We start from the raw sequence: 23,381 nt of genomic DNA, 5'->3' as shown, positions 1-23,381 counted from the left end.
ACCGCTGGATTGCTACGAAAAATAGAGACGTGCCCAGAATGATGAAAACAAAGTTTTAGGCTATGGTTATGCTCTTTGTTGTGGTTTCAAGTGAGGGCCGCATCATGCCATCTCATACCTTCGAATTGGCTTGAAAGTCAGCACCAAAGTGTACCTGGATATGCTGAAGAGTGTGATGATCCCCATGGTGCAATCAGACCCTGGTGTGGCAGCAGGACTCGGTGCCGGCACACAAGTCCAAAACAACCCAGGCTTGGCTTCAGAAGGAGTGCTACGACTTTGAACCTGTTGGACTACTTAGTTTGGTCATACGTCAAGAACATCATCAACATGACCTCACACAACACCAAACCCATCTTGATCGCCGCTATACGTCGAGTATTCGCCGAACTTCCGTCGGCGCTTGTGGAAAAAGCACGTTCCCAGTTCCTGTCCTGTAGCGAGGCGGTGAATGAGGCTGAAGGCGACTCCATGTAATATATTTCAGCTCTATTACATAATCAAGTTACTTGAATTGATATTTTCAATAAAGTTTTAAAATAAAGCTGTAATGTTGGTTTCTTAAGGGCGACGCTTTCATCGTTCCACCCTGTACTTTCATTAATATTCCAGGGGGAAAAGTATGAATTCATACAACTTTGGGCATTAGAAGGATAAGAAATCACGGAGAAAGAAAAACGCAAAATAACACTAACCCTTCTTTAATTATTAAAGTCGTCTATTACCAGAAAAACGTATCAGGAGTAAAGAAAGCGATTGAGGAATAACTCGTTATTTATATACACCTTCAGGATGCATCCGTGGTGTCCAAGCATAGAAGAATAAGCAAAAATAAACTTAAATATATTATGGAATATTATTGGAAGTTTTTCAAGCTTTAAAATTACAGTAAAGAAAAAAATTAATCCAATGTTAAGTCAACTTATCACTTGTAATCATTGCATTAGTTTGCTTCCAAGAATTCACTTTAGTCTTAATATTATCTCAGGCATCATCAGCTGATTACCACGAAACACTGTTTTAGGGATAAAAAATAAAATAGTATATCAAATTATGACTTCACAACATTGTTAATGTATATATATATATATATATATATATATATTTATATACATTAACAATGTATAATATATAATATATACATATATACATATATATGTATATATACATATATATATATATATATATATATATATATGCAAAGCACAACAAATTGCTTTAGAGCTTATACAGAATATGAAAAAAACGACAATTTATAAATACATACTAATGCATATAGATTTATTCTTTTATTCAATAAGGATGTTAGATTAATAAGGGGTGTAGGATTAGCAGAACTTTTAATAGCATGGTATTTCGAAGCCTAACGCATCTCACCAGAAAAGGAGAGAAGCATAAGGGATGCGACATCTAACGATCGCGACATTAGGAGCGAAATTATTGTGCCTGGTAGGCAAATGGTAATTTATTGAAACTGTTGGGAGAGTGAAATGGGAGATCTACAATGATCTATACGATAGAAGAGGAATATAGCTTTTATTAAAAAAATGAAGATAGGAATTGAATAAACGGATAACTCTATATGTATTAGTATACACTTTTATATTGTCATGTTTTATGACGAAAACGACAAACAATTAAAAACCGGGAGAAATAAAAATAATTTCTCGTTTGCTTTTTTTTATGCGCGCATTTCATTCTTTTCTGTGCTTCATATATATTTTGTATATTTCGAGTTGGGTTAAAATTCTGGAGATTTCTGATTTAGTAGATTAGGTCCCTCGTTTTGTTAATTTAGTCTTCTTAGATTTTGGGTTTAAAAATGTTCATTAGTTGAAAGATAACACGATCTTGTGAAAACTTGCTTTGGGGCTGAGATCAAAGAAAAGGTATGGGGTAGTTATTCAAGCCGGTCGCTTTTGGGCGTCCGTTCGAATCGCATCTCCACACACAGACACACACTCACACACACAATAAAACACACACACACACACACACACAATAAAACACACACACACACACACACACACACACACACACACACACACACACACACACACACACACACACACACATATATATATTTAAAATTTAAGCTCATCAGTATTAGAATTTTTTTTACGGATTTTCTCGCCTGATGAAAACAAGCTATCCTTGGGGTTTTCTTTATTTTACTTCTTTTCTCAGAATATTTTATTGCTTGAGTAAATATTCTTATTTATTCAATTTTTTTTTTTTATTTATAATGACTTGAATCGTTATTATATATAACCTCATACAAGGAAGAAAAAGGAAAGCAAAGACGTAAAAAGATTTATATATAACTAGCCTAGGTGTTTATGGAATGAAGACACATTGATTGTAATATGTTCTTTTATGCGTATGTACAATGGCCTAACTGTGCTGCCGATGTAGAATTTCTTGGCTTTAACCTCTACCGCGAAGGAGGAAAAGAACGTGAAAAAAAGAAACGTGACGTCTTTGCTTTCGCGTCTATCGCCAAACTAGAAGTTACGTAGATTTAAATTAAGGCTAGACAATTGAAAAGAGGAGATAACTTCCGAAAATATCGGCGAATAAAGCGACTCATCTCTGTAGAAAGTGCCCAGTTAAAGGTGAAGGAATTAATGCTGTGGATTAATCTTTCGATATTTGTCGTCCGAAGGGTTGATCTTCAAAACAATACCAATCTCATGAAAATTCGTTACCTCTGTCGAAAGTTTTAGGCCGACGTACAAACATATATACCTATATTTAAACAGATTTTTGCCCTTTATATTATAGATTATACAGCTCTGTGGATCGCGCGCCATTGCTATAATCTTGTCTTCGACGATCGGGCGATTCAAGTTATCCCTTTCTCTTTTTTAAGAGATGATATGTGACTATCTATACTCCTATAAAGTTTTTTTTGTGTATTGATATTCAAATTATAAACCCTTTTTACTATTTATTTTAGAAGAAAATACTAATTTGTTATGTATGTGTCGTGCAATTGCATTCATCTGCAAAGATTCTAGCTAATTTGCATATTCTTTTAAACATTCATTTTAATTAATCCCTTATAAGTTTTTTCGTTTTTCTTATGGAATGATCATCTTCAATTAATTATTATGTGTAATTATATTTATGCAGATATTCTACATGATTTATACTTGCGCATTCCCGAGTGGGCTATGGGCAGTCGTTATATAATTATCAGGAAATGTGGTCAGAAATAGATCTAGAAGTGAGTTGATCTTGCTGGTCTGGGAAACGTGTCGGAAATTTAACCGTCCGAAAAAAGGGATTGAGATATAGAGAAGCTATGTGTTGTGCTACCTGCTGCGTCTGTGAGAATCCAAGCCAGTTACTGTGGTAGACACTGAAGTGACCAAATACATGTATTTGCGCGCTAATATTCAGGGAGAGTGCTATATCTATGCTGTCAGAGACTTTGTCTATTGGGGGTACTGTCCTGGGTTGAGGGAGAGCGGCAGAGAAAATACAAGTAGCTAATATTATGTTGTATGTTTAGTCTGAAGTTTTGTTTCTCTCTCTCTCTCTCTCTCTCTCTCTCTCTCTCTCTATATATATATATATATATATATATATATATATGTGTGTGTGTGTGTGTGTGTGTGTGTGTGCGTGTGTTTGACTTGGTTGCTGATACGCATATAAGTGTGTGTATATATGCCTGACTGAAGACGCTATGTGCTAATTTGCCTTTGTCTCTCTCTTGCGCCGACCACTTTCTTTCTTTCTTTCGTTCTTTCTTTCTTTCCTTCTATATGTTTCCTCTATGGTAAACAAAACTCATGTTTTTTTACACGTTAATCTCCACCCCTTAATCAAAGATAATTTCAAATGTTTTCACCCCTCTCCCAATTCTTGTGGCAGCGCAATCATTCTGACCCATTTTTTTTTCTTCCGTTTCTATATTCTTTTTTTTCTTTTCTTTGTCGTTTCATTTTGTTTTCCCTTTTTATTCCTCCTCTTTATCCTGTAAAGTCTTGACGTTCTCTTCCCCCTATCGCTTTCCGTTGTTTTCAGTTTAAAAGTGTCACTTAATCTAAAATCCTTCCGTTTAAATTTAGCATTTTAACATTTTAGCTTTATAAATAAAAAAATATATTTCATTTATTCCATTTGAGATGCCTTCATTGATACATAAGCTTTATTACGTCGTCTGACGAGTACTTTTAATTCTTGCCAACCAACGGCCCGAAACATTAGCATGTTCAGTATATATCGACTTTGTAATATTTCTCTATATCATATAAAATATATTTTGATTTCTTTTATTGAGCACTCTTAATAACCTCGTCTTTATTCATGATTTTTTCTTCTTGCAATACTTTTAACTTGGTATATATATATATTTATATAAATATATTTATAAAAGTTTGCTATTCTGTAGATTAAAACAGAAATAGATACTTGCAGCAACTAAAAACAATAACATATATATAACGTAAGTAACTATTCAATCTATAGAATTCAACACTTGATACTTAATGTTTAGACGGAAGTACTCATAGGATTATTTATTGAATATCAAGCATACTTAAGTTACATGTAATAGAGAATCGGTTATAATAAGAAAGAAACAAATCATTTGAAAGTGCGACAGAGACGAGGAGTTTTCACAGTGTCAAGTTACTTCATAGACAACATTTTTTCTTTTTAAGAGAAAAAAGTTTTTATGGCGATCAAATTATTCAACTTTCAAAGTTATTGAAAACTACTTAAGAATCATTTGCGAATATGTCTGCAACCACGAAGTCAGAAAATCATAGCGTAATAAAAGAAATCATTGTATGTATGCAATGTTACATTGACATATAATAAGCGACGGAAAATGGATGTAGTAACGGTACACCGAGTTTGTTTCACTGGGGGTTCTAGTCTAAAAAGTTAAATCACATGAATTGATTCACCTCTCTCCTTCTTCCTCGCCTCTGTCTTTTTATCTGTCTGTCTCTCTCTCTTTATATATATATATATATATATATATATATATATATATATATATATATATATATATATATATATGAGAAGGATGTTGTAGTTTGCTTGAAGCACTGTGCGTAGTTTAAAAGAGTTGTATGTTTGAAGGCTATATCAATGCTGTCTTGTGGGAAAAACTATGGACACAAGTTAGTATATAAAAGAATAATAACAATATTAGAAGGAATGTTCAATAATTTCAAATTATATTACATTTATTTACAAAAATAATGTGTTATACAGTATAGTAGATGATGATATCCCTAATGTTCGAGATTACAATCTCTTCCTCAGAAGACAAAAGAAAAAACGAAACGTCTGCAACTGTTCGGCGAGCCTTTCATTCATCTGTTTTATATTTATTTATTTATTTATTTCCGGAAGTGGAAGCAATTTCCAGGATACGAGTTGTGATCATTATTAAGTATTGTTAGCATTTACTATATGTATATATGAGTGTGTGCGAAATGGCTCTACCAAACTGCTCTCTGAATATCTGTTCAACAGACTTGAAACTTGATATAAAGAGTGTTTAGACCCCGGGAACACTTTCGATTTGATTTGTAGCCTACAAAAATGGCTGATAAGGAGTCAAAATTGAAAAGAAAATTGACCTTGACAGAAGTAAATCGACTAACTGTATACATGTGACTAAGTGTATACATATAAGCATAACACGCTTATGACTAACTGTATACATGTGACTAAGTGTATACATATAAGCATAAGACGCAACAAATTATCATTTTTATATATATAAATATATATATATGTATATATATACATATATATATATTTATATATATAAAAATGATAATTTGTTGCGTGTTATGCTTATATGTATACATATATATATATAAATGATAATTTGTTGCGTGTTATGCTTATATGTATACATATATATATATTTATATATATAAAAATGATAATTTGTTGCGTGTTATGCTTATATGTATACATATATATATATTTATATATATAAAAATGATAATTTGTTGCGTGTTATGCTTATATGTATACATATATATATATTTATATATATAAAAATGATAATTTGTTGCGTGTTATGCTTATATATATACATATATATATTTATATATATAAAAATGATAATTTGTTGCGTGTTATGCTTATATGTATACATATATATATTTATATATATAAAAATGATAATTTGTTGCGTGTTATACTTATATATATACACACTTAGTTAATGACTTCTATGTTAGTGCAGTATTTATATCCGTCTTGGACAATGAGAATGGTCAAAGAGAGGTAACTGGACGATTGGTTTCCTTGCTAAAGTGTATACGTCAATATGTATACGCATACACGCATACATATAAGCGTGTACATAAATACATGCACATATGTGCATGCCCATACATACATATGCATACATATATATATTTTATTTTAATAATCCAATTTATTTATTTTATTACAGTTTTATTGGTTTATTATTTTATTTATTCTATATGTTTATTTATATGTTTATTTATATGTATACATATACATATATATTATTCTCTGTGTTTCATTTAACTTTATTCATTTTATTATATATTATTATTGATGCGTGGTGGGGTAAAAGCATTATCTGTTTGTTATTACAAGTTGTGAATGCATGTTCGAAGTGTTATAGGTATTCCTGTCTTTATATAAAGACGCTGCTGTTTAATTCTCTCCTGATACTTATTTTGGTTATGATTTTTTATTAGTAGTGATTCCTTAAGTCTTAGATTACCCTGGTTTCTTCCTGTGGTTAATATTTTTGTTTGTATATCTTTGTTGGGGTTGAGTTTGTTTGATAGGTGTTTATGGAATGAAGACACATTGATTGTAACGTGTTATTTTATGCGTATGTACAATGGCCTAACTGTGCTGCCGATGTAGAACTTTTTGCATACCGTACATTGTATTTGACATACTATGTGCGTTTACATAATTCTACATTATTGATATGGCAATTTGGTTGAGTGCAGGGATCGTTGTCGGTTTGTTCTTTAGTTTTTGATAAGTGTTGTCTCAGTGTTTGTCCAGAGTGTGTTAGCTGGATGTTTAATTTTTTCCTTGTGAATGGCTTAACATATTAAATTTTCGAGAGTCTATGACCATTTTAAATGCCCGTAAAAGAAGTCTGAAAACTTATTGAAAGCGCATTGAACACTCTATATATTTTGTATTCACATTTCTAATGGATGCACACATTTCCTATGCAAGGAATTGCTACTGGCTGGACAATTTCCACAATAGTAGAAGCGAGTCTATTCGGATTTTACATTAGATGTGTCGTTAGTAAAGCTTAGTATACAAAATAAATAGTGTAAATTTACCTTGGAATGACTTTGCGGAGACGTCTTTCTTAACATGCACGCACGTGTAAAGTGGCATTGGTACATCGCCGGTGGCTATTTTGTCTTGTTGGTCACTTAATTTGCTATGAAGCCTCTAAGCAAAATAGAAAAAAATAGAAAGTTTAAGATTAACCAGTTAAAAGGACAAAAAGTATTACAGTGTCAGGAACAACTATTTAAAAAAAAAATTCTACATGTTCTGTAAGATTACCATCCCGAGAAAGAAAGGCATAGATTGCCTATATTTTTATTTTTTTAGCAAATGTATACATTAAATATTACTGAAATGCTGACCAACAGTAATTATCATTTCCTACACTGATGATTGCGTAAACATGAATCACTAATATTTGTAGGTATGAAATAATTGTTAATATTTAAAAAAATTATTATTAGCTTCTTTAAGTTGAGCCATCTGTAGAGTATTAAGAAAAAGTGGCAAGCTTTAGCGCAAGTACAACCTGGCGACTTCTGATCGTTGAATACTCGCAGACTGTTTACTAGGTGAGCCCACTGATTTGGAATTTATAAGGACTTAATTTTCCTTAATTCTAGTGTTAATTGCCGGTGACTTCGTGGTGAAGGGTGATTTTGGGACCAGCAGTAAACATCACCTCCTAGACCGAATATAGCGTAAGCATGAAACACTAGTATCTGTAAGTATAAAAATAAGTTTAAATCTATATACCTGCAATTTTTTTTCCTCGCTCGGGAATTGATATTAAATGCTTATTTTTTCTATTTAAAAATTGTTAAAACGTATTTCTTAACATACTCAGTCATGAATAAGGTTAACTGCTTTGCACATTCCTTTGAAAAACGAGGTTCCATTAATTAGTTATTTAATTATATGGTTTCATATTAGATGATTGGCTTCATTTAACAATTATATGTAATTCTTTTTATGCGTAGATTCTACATCGTGCATAATTGCGTAGAATTTAGGATGAAAACGTTCTAGCACATAAACATATATATATATATATATATATATATATATATATATATATATATATATATATAAATATATATATATATATATACGTGTGACATTATTTGAGTGTGTGCGAAATGGCTCTACCAAACTGCTCTCTGAATATCTGTTCAACAGACTTGAAACTTGATATAAAAAGTGTTTAGACCCCGGGAACACTTTCGATTTGATTTGTAGCCTACAAAAATGGCTGATAAGGAGTCAAAATTGAAAAGAAAATTGACCTTGGCAGAAGTAAATCGACTAACTTCTGAGCATGCGTACATATACATTTTTAGCTTAAAGTTGTTTAAAATTTCACTTTTGTTTATCCATCTTGCGATAGCTTAAATAATAACGACGAAGGCTGAATCGCTAAATAACGACTATGGATGGAGCACTGAATGTTTTAGTTTCTATTGTAGCTGATGGCACCAAAGTGATTTTTAACTTTTGAATTCATTACCATATATATTAGGTACAATATAATAATCAATAGAGAATTGGATCCATAATAATAAATACAAAATCTGCACACATTAAAATGTAATATTTAAGCGTACTTTACGACCGGGGAACACACACACCCAGACTAGGTAGAGCTAGTTAGTAATTTATAATATATATATGGCGATTAAGCTACACTGAACATTCGGCGTTTCATCCACTCTAGGATAAGCCTGAGGAATCCTAGAGTGGATGAAACGCCGAATATTCAGTGTAGCTTAATCGCCATATATATATATAAATTATATATATATATATATATATATATATATATATATATATATATATATATATATATATATATATATATATATATAATCTGAGGTTATTGCTTTTTAGATGGGTGACCATTCGGGAATATTGGGAATAGCAGGCGCTGCACGTGCTCTCTGCTTATCTCAGCATTGTTTCTAGACATCCTGAAATTTCTATTTGCCACTGGTATTTAACAGTGCCGACTCAAGTGTGGTTGGAAATTGCGAAACTCCTGCCACAAAAAAAAAAATTACGCGCCTCTCACAGTTTTGTAGTAGTCATCGATATTGATGGACTGAGATCACACACACACACACACACACACACACACACACACACACACACACACACACACACATGAGTGTGTGTATGTTTATATCTTTGATAATGTAAATAAGTTAACACTGCAAATCGGGAGAATAAGCAAGGATACTAAAGCTGTCTACAGCAATTTCCAAACTATATATTTTGTTAATTATAAAATGTAACAAGTTTTCTAAAACTTTGAATTTCTTCGTAGATTATTTTATCGCTTTATTAAATTATTGTATTATGGGATGTGTTCTATACACCACTGCATTATTGGCTCAACTATTGTGTGAATTTAAATAATGCATTCATACTTGCACACACACACACACACACACACACTCACATATTCTTTTAGGGAGGCAGTTGTGTTGAGAGACTATTGCTCATTAAACAACTAAAACACTCGGATACCATGAAGTGAGAATCAAATAATTCGCTTGAATTAAATAAAAGGTTTTGTTCGATATTCTGTACAGATTATAACGTTCGAGAGAAATATTCCCAAATTTGATATTCATGAAATCGGTCGGATGTTTCTAAAAATAAAAACAAAGTGGAACTAATCAAAGCAAAAAATACAAATTATCAATCCCCATCTAAAACATTACAGAATCACGAAATTACGAATTATTATTCAAATCTGAATCGGCTTTAAATGTTGAAAATATTGGTGTTTTAAACCTATCGGTCTGTTGACTCGTAATTTCCTCCATTTCAGTTTTGGTTTGTACGATTATCAAGTTAGCAAGAAAGTTCCTGCGGTTTTTAATTTTTAAATTCTAATGAACATATTCGGCTCAAACAAAAATTTATTGAGCAAAAAAAAAAAAAAAAAAGCACCATCGAAATCAACATGTTTTGTCCAACGCAAAACAAGTGCATTTATGCCAGTAACATAAAAATCTTGCATTCTGGTGGCGATGAAATAGCTGAATGTGTTTTTAATATCGCTGAGATCTTTGAAGCATTTCTCACGCAAAAAGTGGTAGTTGGAAGGCCTGGAAGGTATGGCGGATGAGGCAGACTTTCGTAGGCCAATTCGTTCAACTTCAGCGTGCGATCGAGCATTGTCGTGGAGGAGAATTTAGCCATTTCTTTTGACTAATGATGCTTGTTGTTGTCGAAGTCTCTGACGCATTTCATCCATTTGTTGACAGCAATTTTCTGCCGTAATGGTTTCGCCTGTATATAAAAAAATCCAATGGATTAAACCAGTCACAGACCACTAAACGGTCAGCTAACCCTTTTTTTAGTGCAACTCTGACTTTAGGAAATTTTGTGGAGTATCGTCGGCGTCTAACACTGAGGTGAGTATCGCCGGTTGTCGTAAAGAACACACTTTTTATCGCAAGTTAAAACCCGGCCGAGAAACGGGTCGTTCTTGTTACGTAAAAGAACAGAAGATGACACTTCATAACGTCGTTTATTTTGGTGTTCGTTCATTTCGTGAGACATCCATTTAGCAAGTGTTTTTTGTCTTTCCAATCTCTCCAAAGTGGTTGGAAATCGCCGTATACGTTCTAATTCAGGAGCAAGTTCTCGAACAGTTTTACGTGGATTGGTTTGCACTCAGGGTCTTCATTGATTATTTCCAGCATCGGATGGCCGATCACTACATTTATCATGTTCAAGACTCTCGTCGCCGCCATAAAATTTCTTCGACAACCATTGTACTGCGCATCCAGTAGTGGTTCATGTGTCAAACACTTCTTTGATATTGCGAGCTGTTTCAGCAACTTTTCAGCCTAGCTTGAATTGAAATAAGAAAATTGTGTGAATTTGATAATTTTCCATCAACGTTCGAAAAATAAGGCATAATTGTTTTAAAACGATTGTAATGCAAACCATTAGATAAAACGAAAAACGCCCTTTAAAATGATATATAAAGTAAAGGTATTATAATGTAAACTTATTTGAAAATACATCATTTGAAATGAAAATTAAAAATTCTGCAAGAACTTTCTTATCAACCTAATAGAATAAACAACCGATAAACTTTTTTTATGTATCAGCCGTGGTAACTTCTGCCTCTAGTAAATTCTTAGCTTATAATTAACATGGTATATTATATTATATTATATTATATTATATTATATTGTATTATATTATATTGTATTGTATAATATTAAGCATGGTATATTGGTTTAAGACATAAGTAAATAATTTTTTTTCATCTAATTGTAAATCAGTTGCTTCCACTTATATTTGAACAGAGGATGATGTGAGGAGATGCGATTCTGGCGTAAAACCTCAACATGAGGTATTTTAAAATATATTTTTTGAAGAGTTCTTTTTTTTTTAACCCAGCATCAATATCATGGCAACATGGGAAACTTAAATCATCAAGTTTATGGCTTTTAATCGTTGGACAACTAAAATATATTTAATTTAGGCACAATGAAGTTAAAATCCGACAATTAGAATACGAGCACTATCTTATTAAAATATTTTTCACTTTAAAACAACAGAAAAACACATTTCAAATTTTTATTAAGTCACTGACCCCTTTCAAAATAGTTTCGCCGACCATGTGACCAAAAAAGTCGGTGAAACTGACTGGCTGTCCCATTTGTTTCTTGTGAAGGATTCGATCCAAATAACGGTAAATGCTCTGTGGTTTGAGAAGCCAAAGGAGACTCGAATCGATGTTATATTTCAGTTCTTCTTGCACTTCTTCCGGTTTGATGTTCGGCCATTCGGAATGCGAGTAAAGTGTCGACAAATACCTGGAGAGGAAAAAAGAGTAAGAGGAGAACACGAATTAGGAAATAGTGATTCATATTGACTTTATGCTCACATAATACTAACACAATACTAACACAATGCTAACAAAATGCTAACACAATGCTAACACAATACTATCACAATACTAACACAATACTATCACAATACTAACACAATACTAACACAATACTAACACAATACTATCATAATGCTAACACAATACTAACACAATGCTAACACTATACTTTCATAATACTAAAACAATACTAACACAATGCTAACACAATACTATCATAATGCTAACACAATGCTAACACAATGCTAACACAATACTATCATAATGCTAACACAATGCTAACACAATTTTAACACAATACTAACACAATGCTAACACAATACTAACACAATACTATCATAATGCTAACACAATGCTAACAAAATGTTAACACAATAATATCATAATGCTAACACAATGCTAACACAATGTTAACACAAGGCTAACACAATGTTAACACAATACTAACACAATGCTAGCACAATACTAACACAATACTAACACAATACTATCATAATGCTAACACAATGCTAACACAATACTATCATAATGCTAACACAATGCTAACACAATACTAACACAATGCTAACACAATGTTAACACAATACCAACACAATGCTAACACAATGGCACAAACTCATCACAATACGAAGAAGGCGCGTACTCTACTAATTATTAAGTTGGATTAAATGTAAATAATAGTTTTGCATTATTTTTTTTATGTTCCCTGCGAATATTAAGATCTGTAACGAAATATATTTTTTACAAATAATATTAACCTATTTATTTCTTTGGGTAAAACAATTTGGTTTATAGAAACAATTTCCTATCGTGTCTTAATGTACTTTTTTTTTTTACTCACGTTCAACCCTAACAAGGTATATCGCCACCTGGACATAAGGGATTACTATTTGGGATCATGCCTAGAAAAGATTACAAAATGTTATTTTACATCACATTTAAATGTATGCATATCAGTACAGTCAGGGAAGTAGGTAGCAGGGAGGGAATTCCAAAGTCTAGCTGTTCAAGGGAAGAAACTATTAAAGTAGAAAGCTTTCTGGCTTTTAAGAACCTCAACAGTGAAAGGGTGTGATTTTGTTGCTAAGCGGATTTTTCAGGTATATGTACGTCAAGGGGACACAAGTGCAACAAGTTCATCAGAGCACATTCCATTAAAGTACTTGTAAAAAGGGCACGGCGATGCAAGATTGCGACGATATGACAGGGTTTGAAGCTTAATTGACATGGTGGGACCTATTAGATTGAAGACTCCTTTTTGGAGAGAGAGAGAGAGAGAGAAAGGGAGAGAGAGAGAGTAGTGATAAATGCCCCAGCCTAGATGTGGCAACAATATTCCATGCATAGGTGAATGGTGGCCTTGTGAAGGTAGAGGATACTCCCAAGTGTGAGTAGTCTTCTAGCTCGATAGAAAGAACCCACCTGCTTTGCGGCAGCCTTTGTAAACTATTGCAAATTTGCTGAATGGGATTCTCACGAAAGTTAAATCATACAGGCAGACAATGTTAGTGTGATCTTCAATTTGTATTCCAAACCATATGATATTCTGCAGTCAGTTGGCCTCCCGGTTACTGAGATAAAATCATCTTCATCATATCACATACATCCGAAGATTCTATTGTTGCCTTTGGTTTCTCCGGTATTTTTCTTGTGGCATTTTTTTTCTAGAAAGACATCAAATACTTACGGGAGGGACCACGTGAAGGTTTCCAACATCCTAAGTGAAAGCGATTTTGTGGAACCAACTGGATTCGAACTTGGAACATCAAGGTTGTCAGTCTGTGTCGTTAACCATTTGACCACTGTCACTTCCACTAAGATGAAATGGGTAGGCTTGAGTTTTTCTAGGCGAGGATCAAAATAGATGCGTCCGCGCTTAATATTATCTGTGAATTCTATCAAAACACTTTAAGGCCCCAAAAGATCAGATTGAATGAAAGTAACTTATCTTTCTTGTTATTAAAATGATGATACTATTAAACGCGAATTGTTTTGTTTGAGAAAGTTTTAAGTCATCTCCAAAATCTTACTTCGTAGGTCGATAGGCGGGACCGAAGCCATTTTTGTTAGCATGAAGGTAGGATATACGTCGCACTGTTTTTATGTCTACCATTTAAAACTGCTGATACTATAGTTAATGATACCAACTTACCAAGTCGATCCAGATAATCCTCCCAAATAAGTCACGCAATCAAGTAATTTTGATTTGTATAACGCATTGATGACCCCACTGAAACCGACCATAGCACGGAAACCTCCACCAGATCCAATAACAGCAACGTTAGGCACCTGACATAGAAATAAAAAAAAACAAGCAATCAATTGAATGATACATTGATTGTTAAGCAGCTGAAATACAAAATTTAAAAAATAAGCCAATTAATTGAATTATATAATGATTATTAAACACATGAAATATAACATTTTAAAAAATAAGGCAATTAATTGAATTATATAATGATTATTAAACACATGAAATATAGAAATTTAAAAAATAAGGCAATTAATTGAATTATATAATGATTATTAAACACATGAAATATAAAAATTTAAAAAATAAGGCAATTAATTGAATTATATAATGATTATTAAACACATGAAATATAAAAATTTAAAAAATAAGGCAATTAATTGAATTATATAATGATTATTAAACACATGAAATATAAAAATTTAAAAAATAAGGCAATTAATTGAATTATATAATAATTATTAAACACATGAAATATAGAAATTTAAAAAATAAGGCAATTAATTGAATTATATAATGATTATTAAACACATGAAATATAAAAATTTAAAAAATAAGGCAATTAATTGAATTATATAATGATTATTAAACACATGAAATATAAAAATTTAAAAAATAAGGCAATTAATTGAATTATATAATAACTATTAAACACATGAAATATAATAATTTAAGAAATAAGGCAATTAATGAACTTATAAAATAATTGTAAAGCAGCTGAAATATCAAATTAAAAAAAAATAAGCAATCAATTGAATTATATAATGATCGTTTAGTACCTGAAATACGAAATTTTAAAAATAAGCAATAAATTGAATTATATAATGATTGTTTAGTACCTGAAATAATTTAAAAAAAAAAAATAAGCAATCAATTGAATTATATAATGATTGTTTAGTACCTGAAATACGAAATTTTAAAAATAAGCAATAAATTGAATTATATAATGATTGTTTAGTACCTGAAATAATTTAAAAAAAAAAAGCAATCAATTGAATTATATAATGATTGTTTAGTACCTGAAATACGAAATTTTAAAAATAAGCAATAAATTGAATTATATAATGATTGTTTAGTACCTGAAATAATTTAAAAAAAAAAAAAGCAATCAATTGAATTATATAATGATCGTTTAGTACCTGAAATACGAAATTTTAAAAATAAGCAATAAATTGAATTATATAATGATTGTTTAGTACCTGAAATAATTTAAAAAAAAAAATAAGCAATAAATTGAATTATATAATGATTGTTTAGTACTTGAAATACGAAATTTAAAAATAAGCAATCAATTGAATTATATAATGATTGTTTATTACCTGAAATACGAAATTTTAAAAATAAGCAATAAATTGAATTATATAATGATTGTTTATTACCTGAAATACAAAATTGAATAATATAATGATAGTTTAGTACTTGAAATACAAGCTCAAAAAATAAGGCAATCAATTAAATTATATAATGTACATCTGTATCACTGTTACATGTTCTTAGATGGGATTATCTTCATGGTTTTCATTTCCCAGTACCTCTGTGGTTTATCTAGGTCATGCTAATTCGAAAATGTATCGTGAAGAATTTAAACTTGTAATGTATATTATTCACTAGTTTTCCTTGTTAATTTACCAAAGAAGTAACAAGAAGGAATAGAATGGCATAATGTATATAAAAACAACCTGTTTATTACTGGGACTTTCTTACGTGCTTGACTCTTGCTTACTGAAGCCGTTTTAATACAAATCTCGGTAGCAATGTGCACGTCACTGGAACTCCTGCAGTTTATCATTAAACACGATTTTCAAGGAACAATTCTTTTTATCGCCCCCTGAACTTCCTTACAGAGAATATCGTTGTTCAACATCGTTTTAAATGCGAATTCATATGACTCAATCATCTTAGACTTTTAAGTGCTAAACTACGAGTGAAAACTTCTATTAGGCAAGTCTTCTATGGATGGAAAACATGCCTGTAACACGTGATAGATATGAATATTCTAGTTCCAGCGTGCACTTGTTCTTTATCACGTCCAGGCAGAGACGAACCCTTTTTTTCGGGGCGAAAATTTTCATCATTCGATTCAGACGTTTTTTCTCATCGTGTTTGACACAAAAAAGAGATAAGATAAATAGTTGCATTAAACCTTTGGTAACAAAGCAATGTTAGATAATATCCGAACATAACATAAAGCCAATTAAAGAGGAATTATGCAGCGAACAATTAAATATATTATTATCTACATTGGTAGACATTTTGTGGAATATTGTATTCATGAGATTAAAAGACATATGAGCATGAGAATTCTGTTCACGGTGTTCAGTTGTTGGCGATGTTGATAATTTGGTCTTTGCAGCATGACGGAATATTGCTGTAATGCGGAAATGCCATGTGAAAGAATCTTAGCTTTCTGTAGCACTTGGGTCGAACTGACTTATTTTCTTTCCAAATCTGTGATTTTTAGAGAGTTCCAGATTTCGTTCGTTTCTAAGTAAAAGTTTTGTTGAGAATGCGCATATTCTTGTTTTGACGTGCTATGCATGGACAAAACCTTTTATGGCGACAATAAGTCAACTCAATATTATTTCCACGACTTGATCATCACGCCAGTGACATTTACCTGGCAAATTTGTTGTGGTAGCATTGCATGTTCAACAACACAAATTAATGAAAATAAATATCAAGTTTATTTATTTACAACTATAGACTTTATTTTTTTTATAAAGACAGTACGTTTTGGTGGAAAATGTATAAGACAATGTGTGTGTGTGTGTTGTGTACATGCGCGTTTGTTGATCTCTGGCAATCATGTGTGTATTTAGATTACATATTTTTTTATGTTGTTACGCAAGTAATTTAGGGATTGCAGAATTGTTCATTATTTTGCAAAGTTTAGCTTACCTCGATAAGGCTTAATCACTACGCAGTAGTTCGTTTCATTACTGAGTCGGTTTGCGTGTGTAAACCAAACTCGGGACGTGTGGCGTGTGTTGTCACTGTTGCGTGCCACGGGAAAAAGAGAAACAGAAAGAGAGAGAGATAAAGAGGAAAAAGGGAAATATATTTAAACGGAAGCTAGTGTCGGCGTTTGTCTGCTAGCAGCGAGGTAAAAAAAGGGCATTAATTGCCTATTCTTTTCCTTTTAAAAATTGTGTCTGTGTGTATTCGCTATGCGCGAAACTACAGATTAGTTTTTAAACTGATATGTCTCTACAAAGTAATGGAATCGTCAGACTTATCAATGGAAACTTATATTACGTTACTTATATTTACTTCTTCAAGGCTATGGGCTCAACTTTAGAAGTGTTACAGAGTCGCTGACGCGTGTGAGCAGCAGCAGCAGCAGCAGCTTCATCACACGTATACGAAAGACCAAACCGGTGTGCGATGTGACGTTACAGCGGAAAACGAGAAAGTAAAGAAAAAAAAAAAAAAAGAAAATGCCGGCGTAAGATGGAAGTTTGGCCTCATGGTGGTGGCGAGAATCTTTTAAGCCGGTGTCGGAACGGCATGGTTTGTAAACTACATGGTAGACGAGATGAACTAAGAGACTTTTAAAGCAAGACACAATGCGTTGTTTTGTAAAGTAAAATGAATAAATGCAGTTCATTTTAACTGAAAAAAAAGGCCGAGTCAAATTTCTTTCCTTTCTTGTTCCTTGCGTCCCAGCGTTGAAGAAGATTAATGATCACTTTACGTAAGTTTGCGGAGACAGATCAGTCTGTTTCGCACATAGCGAAAAGACGAACACAATACACAACAATTGCAGTTTAGAGACAAATACGATTATCGCCCCTGTTGCATGCTTTAGCGGATAGTTGTCGATATCAAATTTCTCTCTCTTTTTTTCCGAGTATTACGCGACGAGGCGCGCCATGAGCTCCAAATGTGCTGTATACACACAACTGATTCTGTAAGGCAATGAATTTTCGTGTATTATCCCGCTTTATCGGGGTTGGCCAAACATTGAAAAATCATGAACAAACAAACATTACAATCATTAATTATCTTGGAAACAACTTTAAACAAAATATTTAATATTATGATTATAAGTAAATATATATCTATACATGTATATTCTAAAAAGTTTTCAATTGTCACAATTAATTAAGCAAAATAAAAATGAATTTTATATTTCAGAGCATGTATATCGTTAGGTAATAGTCCATAACCAGAAGATGTACTTAATTCACACTCATGATATCTTTTTCATAGAAATATAAATAAAATATCAGGTGTGAATTAAATTAAACTTCTGGTTTTGCAATTATATATTTTGCAAAGTTTGCTTTTATGTCAGCTGGTCTGCCTGATGAGGCCTCTAATTACTAAAAACTAGCCGACCGAAACATGTTCATAACTGTGTAGCAATGAATTACTGATCATGTAAAACCAATATATATATATATATATATATATATATATATATATATATATATATAATAACCCTTATCCCCGAGTGGCTTCCGGGCCTTTATAAGTGGTGACCTCAATGTAATATATATATATATATATATATATATATATATATACATATACATATATATATATATATGGTATATATATACATATATATATATATATATATATATATATATATATATATATATATATATATACCATATTCGGTTTATTTTTCATGTTTATTCATTTTTATAAATATACAACAGCGTAGTTAATAATGGACAGTCAATTATTCCCCCACTAACAAACAATCATGAGGTTGCTTGCACGGCAACTGACAAGGCTAATCTGCTTGCCAGTCGGTTTGCCTCAAACTCCACACTGAACTCGGTACACCACTCACTCCCTGATTTTCCTCTGCGAACAGACGCCACACTTGACGATTTGAAAATCACCCCTTCTCAGGTACATGCTATTATAAAAAACCTAGACACCTCAAAAGCATGTGGACCAGATCTCATCCCGGCTGTGCTATTAAAAAAATGCTCTGCCGAGGTTGCTCCAGTTCTGTCCAAACTTTACAATAAATGTCTTAACGGATCTTGTTTTCCCGACTGCTGGAAAACCGCCTCTGTGGTACCAGTCTTCAAGAATTCTGGTGAAAGAACTGACCCACTAAATTATCGCCCCATTAGCCTCCTCCCGCTTTTTGCCAAAATATTTGAGTCCTTAGTTAATCAAGCCTTAGTCCAGCACCTAACAGCTGCTAAACTCCTGACTGACAAACAATATGGATTCAGGCAAGCCCGTTCAACAGCAGATATCTTAACTGTAGTTTCTGAACGTATATACCGTTCATTGGATAAAAGAGGGGAGGGTAGAGCGGTGGCCCTTGATATATCTAAGGCTTTTGACAGGGTATGGCACGATGGTCTTCTAAGGAAAATTAGATCATATGGAATCACTGGAAGAATTCATAATGTAATTAAATCCTTCTTAAGTAATAGAAAAATCAAAGTTGTCCTCGACGGACATACATCCAAACAATATGACATAAATGCGGGAGTACCTCAGGGGTCTATCCTTGGACCTCTATTATTCCTGATATTCATAAACGACCTCCCTGATAATATTGTTTCGGAGATGGGTATATTTGCCGATGACACCACTCTCTATAGCAGATATGAGGGGAAAACAAATGAACAAATATCCAAGGAAATGGCAGAAACACTAGAGGATGACCTCCAATCTGTAGTGGAATGGGGACAAAAATGGTTGGTCACATTCAATGCTGCTAAGCTTGTTTCCTTCAATAACTACAAGAAACCTTCTCTACCACCAATAGCAATGGCCAAGAACACATTGCCTGAAAGTACTTCTTTTAAACTCCTCGGCCTAACGTTTATAGGGAATATGAACTGGAATAGATACATTGAGAGCATTGCCAAGGCTGATGCAAGGAAGGTTGGCTCCCTCTACCGTGCTAGAAAACTACTTACGCCTGCCAGTATCCTATACCTCTATAAGGCAACCATTCGCCCATGTATGGAGTACTGTTGTCACATCTGGGCTAGTGCATCTGCTGCTTGTCTCTCGCCCCTGGACAGGTTCAAAAAAGAGTCGCCAACCTGATAGGTCCTGAACTGTCATCTAGGCTTCAGCCTCTGTCCCATCGACGAGATGTTTCATCCCTCTGCCTGTTCTACAAATACTTTAATGGTGAATGCTCTGACGAACTGCAAACATTTGTACCTCCCCGATGTAACTACACCCGACAAACCCGACAAGCTACTAAGTCTCATCCCTTTACAGTAGAGATCCCTAGGTGCAAGAAAGCCTTTTACTCCAATAGTTTCTTCCCCAGAACTGCGGGTCTTTGGAACTCCCTTCCGGGATTCTGCTTTCCCAACTGCAATGATATGCAGAAGTTCAAGTGTAATGTTAACAAACATCTTTCTACTCTTCTCCCTTCATAATGACCCCGCTAATTAATTCCCTAATAGTAGCCCTCTGCTTCAAAGTGGCACTGTGCCTTGTTTGGGGTGAAAATTGAATAATAAAAAAAAAATTTTACAAATATATTTTGCATTTTATTTCCACTGTTATATAATGCACTTCCTTATATATAAATGCAAGGGAGATAATCCTAGATAAAAATTATACCACGAGAGTGACCTCCCCTGCATCGAGTAATATAATACGAATTCAAACACTAAGCAAAAAAATTAATATTAAAATAAACACGAATAAATATAGAAATAAAATTATATAAAATTATATGATAATTGGAAAAAAATAAATAGGAAAAACAGGGAAAATTAAAACAAAAATAAATAATAAATAAAAAAATAAAAATACGGAATTACGGGTTAAAACGGAAAACTATCTTTACATAAAACCAAAAGATGGAGGAAATGAGGAAGCATGGCTATGGGAATCTTTTTACCCGAATACGATGTCCAGCATGTTAAAAATATACCATTCGTTGTAAAAATCCAATGGATAAACATCTGAAGAAGTTGGTGGGGACAGGATATTTTTACGGAAATATAAATCGTAAAATTGCCACTCATTAATGAAACAGCTGTAATGTAAAAATCCAGGAAATAAACGAAGATTAAAAAAAACGTGAGTCTTTGAATTTTCAACAGAACTTTGCACTATATATATATATATATATATATATATATATATATATATATATATATATATATATATATAATATAAAGCTGAATGTCTGTATGTGTGTGTCTGATCACGAATAGGCTCCTATATGGTTGCCGATTTTAAAAACACTGATTGCATATAATAGAAGATGTATCGAGACACAGTAATAGGTATGTTTGATCTGGCAGAACGGTAGTTCATAAAAATTGTAGGGTCTGCGTTCGCGCCTGGTCCACAAAGTATGGACAGAAAAAATTAAAAAACAAAAAACAAAACCGTTTACAAGTGTTTTTGATATAGATGTACATAAGAATACTTTGATAAGTATGTTTTAACTTAAATAGGGATGGTATAATGAAATTGTGGGGTCTGCGTTCGCATCGTGCCTCCATAGAATGGAAATAGGCACAAACTTTAATAAAGACTTTTCATATCTATCTGCGTAAGTATACTTTGATAATTATGTTTCAGTTTGAAGAAATATGGTATAATAAAATTATGGGGTGTTCGTTCGCGCCTGACCTCCATAGAATGGAAATATGTCACAAAGTTTAACAAGGTTCTTTAATATAGATCCACAGAATATTGTGATAAGTGTTTCAGTGTGAACAGGTATGATATAATAAATTATGGGGTTTATCTATTTTCTTTTTACTTTCATCATATTTTGCTTTGGTTTTGATACCCCCAAATTCGAAGTATTCTCTTTACAACCCTTCCTTTTTATAAGCTATCATACTTTAATAAATCAGAGTCCATTTTCTGTAGGCTGTTTTTGAACCCAGTCAACGACGGGTACTTTTGCTAGTATATATATATATATATATATATATATATATATATATATATATATATATATATATATAAGTAAAAATGTCTGTGTTTGTCTGTGTGTGTACATTTCCCTACCAAATTTCTCTGTCATTTTTCAGTCTACAAATTTGAGATCTGAGATGAGTGGTATTGAGAGTATACATATATATACATATATACATATATATACATATATGTACACACACACACATATATATACATATACATATGCATATATATATACATATCTATACGTATATATACATATATGCACATATATATATACATATATATACATATATACATATATATATATACATATATATATACATACGAATAAAAATAAAATAAAAATACCAGCGATGGTTGACGTTATGTTGTTTTGAAAAAAGAAAAACCGAATGAATTTATGATGAAATGATCAACGTTTCGTCCCTATTGCAGAGGACATACAAATATATATATATATATATGTATATATATATATATATATATATATATATATATATATATATATATATATATATATATAAAGGCTTCCTTCAGTCTTGGCAGACTATGGATACCCACGGTAAGAGTGCCTGCAAGTGGAGGTTCAGGAAGACTGGAAACAATGCCGCGGAAAGCACATACAGCGCCTAGAATTCCCAAATTGTCACCCACCTGGTACTAGCCGGGATCAATCTTGCTTAACTTCGGTGATCTTACGATGATTATGCCGTATACATATATATATAAATATACATATATACATATACATATATATATACCTATACATATGTATATATAGTCATCCACATATAGTATTGGTTCGGTGCTTCACAGCTCATGAGCGCGGCTAGACAAGCAACTACCTCAAACCATGATCGAAACAACAATCGGAGCTTCTAACCCTTGCGCTATACGGCTGCTGCTATGCGGGTAGTTAATTAACAATGTTTTGACATTGTCTAAATACACAAAAAGCATCGTTTCACATGCTAATGGTAATTTGTATATATATATACATATACATACATATATATACATATATATACACACACATACATATCT

General features: G+C 32.4%; 1 protein-coding gene across 10 annotated transcripts in view; it reads right to left on the bottom strand.

The window, feature by feature from the left end:
• LOC145246571 (cytosolic phospholipase A2-like) overlaps window positions 1-23,381 on the bottom strand; it is a 594,967-nt gene that overhangs the window by 31,601 nt on the left and 539,985 nt on the right. For all 10 annotated transcript variants that reach the window (XM_080108182.1, XM_080108180.1, XM_080108179.1 and 7 more), the window contains 3 exons: window positions 14,349-14,485; window positions 11,900-12,122; window positions 7,329-7,443 (listed from right to left, as the gene is read on the bottom strand). In XM_080108182.1, the coding sequence (XP_079964308.1) occupies window positions 7,329-7,443; window positions 11,900-12,122; window positions 14,349-14,485 (475 nt within the window). The remainder of the gene's footprint in view (window positions 1-7,328; window positions 7,444-11,899; window positions 12,123-14,348; window positions 14,486-23,381) is intronic.

The sequence above is a fragment of the Euprymna scolopes genome, chromosome 24, assembly GCF_053919585.1.
Source record: "Euprymna scolopes isolate OS-2025 chromosome 24, ASM5391958v1, whole genome shotgun sequence".
Taxonomy (NCBI): Eukaryota; Metazoa; Mollusca; class Cephalopoda; order Sepiida; family Sepiolidae; genus Euprymna; species Euprymna scolopes.
This window is presented reverse-complemented; position numbering and strand designations above follow the sequence as displayed.